Source organism: Octopus sinensis, linkage group LG30, assembly GCF_006345805.1.
Source record: "Octopus sinensis linkage group LG30, ASM634580v1, whole genome shotgun sequence".
NCBI classification, from domain to species: Eukaryota; Metazoa; Mollusca; class Cephalopoda; order Octopoda; family Octopodidae; genus Octopus; species Octopus sinensis.
Window position 1 is genome coordinate 12,200,796 of NC_043026.1, and position 7,051 is coordinate 12,207,846.

General features: G+C 41.7%; 1 protein-coding gene across 3 annotated transcripts; it reads right to left on the reverse strand.

The window, feature by feature from the left end:
- Positions 1-2,731, reverse strand: LOC115226448 (zinc finger protein OZF-like). Of its 3 annotated transcripts, none has more exons than XM_036515417.1 (2): positions 701-2,731; positions 1-187 (listed from the first exon to the last, which is right to left on the reverse strand). In XM_036515417.1, the coding sequence occupies exons 1-2, from the start codon at positions 2,116-2,118 to the stop codon at positions 52-54; spliced, it is 1,554 nt and encodes a 517-aa protein (XP_036371310.1). In that variant the 5' UTR covers positions 2,119-2,731; the 3' UTR covers positions 1-51. The 3 variants fall into 3 exon arrangements, with proteins under 3 accessions (XP_036371310.1, XP_036371309.1, XP_036371311.1); XM_036515416.1 differs by having other exon boundaries at positions 44-2,072; positions 2,377-2,731; XM_036515418.1 differs by having other exon boundaries at positions 44-1,231; positions 1,484-2,731.
- Between the last annotated feature and the right edge of the window lie 4,320 nt (positions 2,732-7,051).

The window sequence follows — 7,051 nt, forward strand, 5'->3', positions numbered from 1 at the left end:
TCATAGACAAATGATATCTCATATTAGTTCATAATGGTAGGGCTTTTATTTTCAGCGTGGATTCTTTGGTGAACTACAAGCGTTGATTTTATCAGAGAATGATTTTCCACACATTTCACAGTAGAAGGGTTTTTCCCCAGTGTGAACCCTTTTATGTGATCTTAAATCACTGTTTGACACAAAGGATTTTCCACAGGTTTCACAACGATACGGTTTTTCAATATTTCCTCCTCATCAATAGCAAAAACTTATTCAATACAAACTTTTGACAGAATAATGTGAAAGGCTCTAGTTCGGTGGTTTTCAACCAGGGTTCTGCCAGTACAGTCCAGGGGTTCCGCAAGAAGTTACAAAACTGCTAAAATCGGCAGTAATTTTTAATTCTCCTGTGCAGATATGTGTGCATAAGACTATTAAATTTTGGCACAGGGGTTCCTCGAGCCAGTGGAATGTTTCCTTGGGGTTCCGCTCCAGCAAAAAGGTTGAAAAGCACTGCTCTAGGGTGAAGCTACTTTCATAGACAAATGATATCCCATATTATTTCATAATGGTAGGGCTTTTATTTTCAGCGTGGATTCTTTGGTGACCTACAAGTGTTGATTTATCAGAGAATGATTTTCCACACATTTCACAGTAGAAGGGTTTTTCCCCGGTGTGAACCCTTTTATGTGATCTTAAATCACTGTTTGACACGAAGGATTTTCCACAGGTTTCACAACGATACGGTTTTTCTCCAGTATGGACTCGTATATGTTTTGTTAAATCACTGTTCGACACAAAAGACTTACCACATATTTCACAGTGGAATGGTTTCTCTCCTGTGTGGATCCGTTGGTGGACTACGAGATAAGAGTTCTGACGAAATGATTTCCCACAGATGTCACAGCGGAAAGGTTTCTCTCCAGAGTGGATTCGTTTGTGGGACTTTAAGTGACCATTAGTGATAAACGACTTGGTACATATTTCACAACGGAATCGTTTTTCCCCAGTATGAGTTCTTCGGTGAACCGAGAGACTGGAATTATCAGAGAATGATTTACCACATATGTCACAATGAAAAGGCTTTTCCCCAGAGTGGACTCTCTTATGTTTGTTTAAATCACAGTTAGTGACGAAACACTTCCCACACAGACCACAACGAAATCGTTTTTCTCCCGTATGAATTCTCCGATGAACGACAAGATTAGAATTATCAGAAAAAGATTTCCCACATATATCACACTTATATGGTTTCTCTCCCGTATGAATTCTTCGGTGATGTATAAAACTAGAATTATCAGAGAAGGATTTATCACATATTGTACACTCATAGGGTCTTTCACCTGTGTGTACTCTTCTATGTGCTGTAAAATTACTGTTGGTGGCAAAAGATTTTCCGCAAACTTCACAGTGAAACAGTTTTTCTCCGGAGTGTATTCGTTGGTGAACCACAAGAGTAGATTTATCAGAGAAAGATTTCCCACAGATTCCACACCCATAAGGCCTTTCCCCAGTATGGGTCCTTTTATGTGTGGTTAAATTACTGTTGGAGAGAAAAGGTTTCCCACAGACTTCGCAACGGAATAGTTTTTCCCCCGTGTGTATCCGTCGGTGACGCAGGAGGCCGGAATTCTCAAGGAAGGATTTTCCACATATTTCACAATGGTAGGGTTTCTCTCCCGTGTGGGTTCGTTTGTGTGCGGTCAAATTACTTTTACAGACAAAAAATTTTCCACACGTTTCGCAATGAAACAGTTTCTCCCCCGTGTGTATTCTACGGTGACGTACGAGACTAGAATTCTCAAAGAACGTTTTCTCACATAACTCACACTGATAAGGTTTTTCTCCCGTGTGCCTTCGTATATGTTTGGTTAAATCGCCATCAGAAACAAAACCTTTCCCGCACACTTTACATTGATAGAATTTTCCCCTGTTGTGTATTTCTCGGTGTGTCAAAACTTCATCTTCCGAAGAGAAGGTTTTCCAACAAATATCACAGCGGTAGTCAGCAATGTTTCTATCCAACGATCGTTCTTGAATAAATGTCTCACTACATAACGGTTTCATATCATTGTATGTCCACGTCACTGAATCTAAAGGGTTAAAAACAGAAGTGTCCAAGTGATTAACGTCTGCCATATCCAATCTCCAGGAATAATTAAAATTTGAGAAATGTCTACGAATCCTCTCTTGTGGTTAGTTTCTTGACTTGGACATCATGGGAGTCTGCTACATGTGCAGAAAGTATGCAATGAAGATATAGTTTACTCATCACACACACAGTGGTTCTCAACAGGGGTCCATGTAAGATTTTTGGGGCTCCACGCAAGAGAATAGTAAATTAGCATCCACCTCAGTATTTTAAAGGCCACTGAAAAATTTTTGCCTTAGATGAATCTAAAGGGTTAAAAACAGAAGCGTCCAAGTGATTAACGTCTGCCATATCCAATCTCCAGGAATAATTAAAATCTGAGAAATGTCTAAGAATCCTCTCTTGTGGTTAGTTTCTTGACTTGGACATCATGGGAATCTGCTACATGAGCAGAAATCATGCAATGAAGGATATAGTTTACTCATCACACACACAGTGGTTCTCAACAGGGGTCCATGTAAGATTTTTGGGGCTCCACGCAACAGAATAGTAAATTTGGATCTACCTCAGTATTTTAAAGGCCACAGAAAAATTTTTGCCTCAGATGTATTGTAAGAAACAGCTGGGCCTTTTTCTTTAATATTTTACATAGGGTACTATCTAAGAAGAGTGGTCCCGGTGCGCGCACTCGCGTACTTGCGCATCCGCGCTAGCTAGTCGTGACTAGTCGATCCTACAACGACTACCTAGCAAAGTAAATTAAAACACAAAATAAATAATTTTTTTTTACACAAAGTAAATAATTATTGGGCGTAACTTCGGTATAAGTACCGGATACATTTCAAGAAAGTGTTTTTTTTAATATATGGAGGGGTTAGGGTTGGGGTTAGGGGTGGGAAAAAAGGGGGTTCTCTTATCTTCAGAAATGTAAACAAAGTCACGTGTGTACCTATACCGAAGGATCGCCAATTTTTTTTAAAACAAAGTAAATAAAACACAAAAACATAAAGTAAGGTTCGACCAGTCACGATTAGCTAGCGCGGATGCGCAAGTACGTGAGTGCGCGCACCGGGACCACTCTTCTTAAATAGTACCCGTAAATAAAACACAAAAACACAAAGTAAGGATCGACTAGTCACGATTAGCTAGCGCGGATTCGCAAGTACGCGAGTGCGCGCACCGGGACCACTCTTCTTAAATAGTACCCGCAAAACACATTATAACTTCTACGCCAAGACGACGTAAAAGAGATCTCAGGGAAAGAAATATGAATATATGTTTGGATGAAACCGCTTATTTGAGGGTGCGATTGCTGAGTCGAGAGAAGAATTTGATAAATCAGAGTTGTTTACCATGGATAGTAGAAAAGTACACAAGATGTTGTCATGGTAAATCCAAATATAAACATAATTTTTTTTTTTCTTTTGATTTGACGATCAAACTGGAAAGTAAAATAGTATTAAGAAAGTTGGCGGCGAGTTGGCAGAAACGTTAGCACGCCGGGCGAAATGCTTAGCGGTATTTCGTCAGCCGTTACGTTGTGAGTTCAAATTCCGCCGAGGTCGACTTTGCCTTTCATCCCTTTCGGGGTCGATAAATTAAGTACCAGTTACGCACTGGGGATCGATGTAATCGACTTAATACCTATGTCTGTCCTCTCTGTGTTTAGCCCCTTGTGGGTAGTAAAGAAATAGAAATAGGTATTTCGTCTGCGTTACGTTGTGAGTTCAGATTCCGCCGAGGTCGACTTTGCCTTTCATCCTTTCGGGGTCGATAAATTAAGTACCAGTTACGCACTGGAGTCGATGTAATCGACTTAATCCGTTTGTCTGTCCTTGTTTGTCCCCTCTGTGTTTAGCCCCTTGTGGGTAGTAAAGAAATAGAAATAGGTATTTCGTCTGCGTTACGTTGTGAGTTCAGATTCCGCCGAGGTCGACTTTGCCTTTCATCCTTTCGGGGTCGATAAATTAAGTACCAGTTACGCACTGAGGTCGATATAATCGACTTAATCCCCTTGTTTGTCCTCTCTGTGTTTAGCCCCTTGTGGGTAATAAAGAAATAGGTATTAAGAAAGTTGTTCTCTCATTTGTTAGGGATTAAAACCCCCTTTTGTCCGTAAAAATAGGGAACAAGCAATAAACGATATGGTTTGTGATGAAACGAAATATTCAGTCATGAAAGGAGATGGAACATCGACCCCGAAACGTAGATCATCCTATCCTATCTACAAACATAACGTGGGAGTAATTACTACACATGGCATAATTAAATTGACCGAACTAATAGCACATGTACTAAATACACGGTGTTGCTGGTATTTTCCCGCGCCTGAATGACTCCGGTATGAGGAATTAAAAGTCCCTAATATAATTTAATCCCTTCTACTGAAGGCACAAGGCCTTGAAATTTTGGGGACTAGTCGATTAGATCGACCTCAGTGTTTTACTGGTATTTAATTTATCGACCCCTGAAAGGATTAAAGGCAAAGTCGACCTCGGCGGAATTTGAACTCAGTACTTAGCGACAGACGAAATACCTATTTCTTTACTGCCCACAAGGGGCTGAACACAGAGGGGACAAACAAGGACAGTCAAACGGATTAAGTCGATTATATCGACCCCAGTGCGTAACTGGTACTTAATTTATCGACCCCAAAAGGATGAAAGGCAAGGTCGACCTCAGTGGAATTTGAACTCAGTACGTAGCGACAGACGAAATACCTATTTCTTTACTGCCCACAAGGGGACAAACAAGGACAGTCAAACGGATTAAGTCGATTACATCGACCCCAGTGCGTAACTGGTGCTTAATTTATCGACCTCGGCGGAATTTGAACTCAGAACGTAGCGACAACCGAAATACTGCTGAGCATTTCGCCCGGCGTGTTAACGTTTCTGCCAGCTCGCCGCCTTCCTAATATAATTTGATGCGTTCAGAAACACAATCTATTAAACCAGTTCGCTCCGACCCAGCACTTTATCCAGCAAAATAACTATTATATATCAACATAGGAGCATCTAGATGGCTATGCTAGGAGTAGTAGGTAGCTTCACCTATAAAGGATATTATCAACAGTTTATTCCACTTAAAACGTGAATGTTCAGTTGGAACAAGCTTTACTGCAGTGAATACCCCAAGAGAAACTCTTATATAGGCTTTTAGAGCAAACTGTACTCTTGTTTATATAGCTAGCGGTGAGATAAATCGCCACCAAATCCAGCGCTGAGACCATCAGATCACATAATTTCCCTCTTCCTTGGTGAGGGTTGCTTGACCGCTAGAGATAGCTGCGACTCACCTCCCCGCCAGTGGTATATAGAAAATCTGTACCAGAACAGGCACTGGTGTCGCAATTAGCCAATGAGTTTGTTAAAAGAAAGTATATATTAGCGACAGAGACAGTATTTATATTGAGGGGTATTAATACTGCCTATATAAGTGTCTACCACGGTAAAGTTTGTTCAAATGGAACGTCTATGTTTAAGGGGAGATAAATATTATTTCTCTGTATTAATACTGCCTCTGTTGTTGATAAATATTTCTTATAGGTGCAGGAGTGACTGTGTGGTACGTAGCCTGCTTACCAACCACATGGTTCCAGGTTCAGTCCCACTGCGTGGCACCTTGGGCAAGTGTCTTCTGCTATAGCCCCGGGCCGACCAATGCCTTGTGAGTGGATTTGGTAGACGGAAACTGAAAGAAGCCCGTCGTATATATATATATGTGTCTGTGTTTGTCCCCCACCCAAACATCGCCTGACAACCGATGCTGGTGTGTTTATGTCCCCGTCACTTAGCGGTTCGGCAAAAGAGACCGATAGAATAAGTACTGGGCTTACAAGGAATAAGTCATGAATAAGCCTTTGTTCGACTAAAGGCGGTGCTCCAGCATGGCCGCAGTCAAATGACTGAAACAAATAATATGTGTATATATATATATATATACTCTTTTACTCTTTTACATGTTTTAGTCATTTGACTGCGGCCATGCTGGAGCACCGCCTTTAGTCGAGCAAATCGACCCCGGGACGTATTCTTTGTAAGCCCAGTACTTATTCTATCGGTTTCTTTTTGCCGAACCGCTAGTTGACGGGGACGTAAACACACCAGCATCGGTTGTCAAGCAATGCTAGGGGGACAAACACAGACACACAAACACATACACATACATACATATACATATATACGACGGACTTCTTTCAGTTTCCGTCTACCAAATCCACTCACAAGGCATTGGTCGGCCCGAGGCTATAGCAGAAGACACTTGCCCAAGATGCCACGCAGTGGGACTGAACCCGGAACCATGCGGCTGGTTAGCAAGCTACTTACCACACAGCCACTCCTGTGCCTTTGTCTACAGACTTATGACATATATGTATAAGAGCAGTATGTTTTTGTTTCATTAACTTTGTTTAAAAAAATTATTTCTTTTGTGTTTTATTTACTTTGCTAGGTAGTCGTTGTAGGATCGACTTGTCACGACTAGCTAGCGCGAGTGCGCGCACCGGGACCACTCTTCTTAATTAGTACCCAGTTTTTCGATGAAGACGTTCAATTCTAAGTATCTTCATTGATGTGTTCATGTGAAACTTACCGTTTAGGAGTGAGGGCGCGTGGCTTAGTGGTTAGGGCTTTCGGCTCATGATCGTAAGGTTGTGAGTTCGATTCCCGGCGACGCGTTGTGTCCTTGAGCAAGACACTTTATTTCACGTTGCTCCAGTCCACTCAGCTGGCAAAAATGAGTTGTACTTGTATTTCAAAGGGTCAGCCTTGTCACTCTCTGTGTCACGCTGAATATCCACGTGTCTGTGGAGTGCTCAGCCATTTGCACGTTAATTTCACGAGCAAGCTGTTCCGTTGATCGTATCAGCTGGGACCCTCGTCGTCGTAACCGGCGGAGTCTTTAGAACCGTTTAGGAGTGTATTATATTATGTGAGGGACTGTCAACACGTATCACCGGTGCCATTCAGACGGCGGAAA

Coding starts and splice junctions, on each gene's coding strand:
- LOC115226448 (XM_036515416.1), bottom strand. CDS start 2,422: ATGGCAGACGTTAATCACTTGGACGCTTCTGTTTTTAACCCTTTAG. Junction 2,073..2,376: donor TTCTGTTTTTAACCCTTTAG/ATTCATCTAAGG, acceptor TTAACCCTTTAG/ATTCAGTGACGTGGACATAC.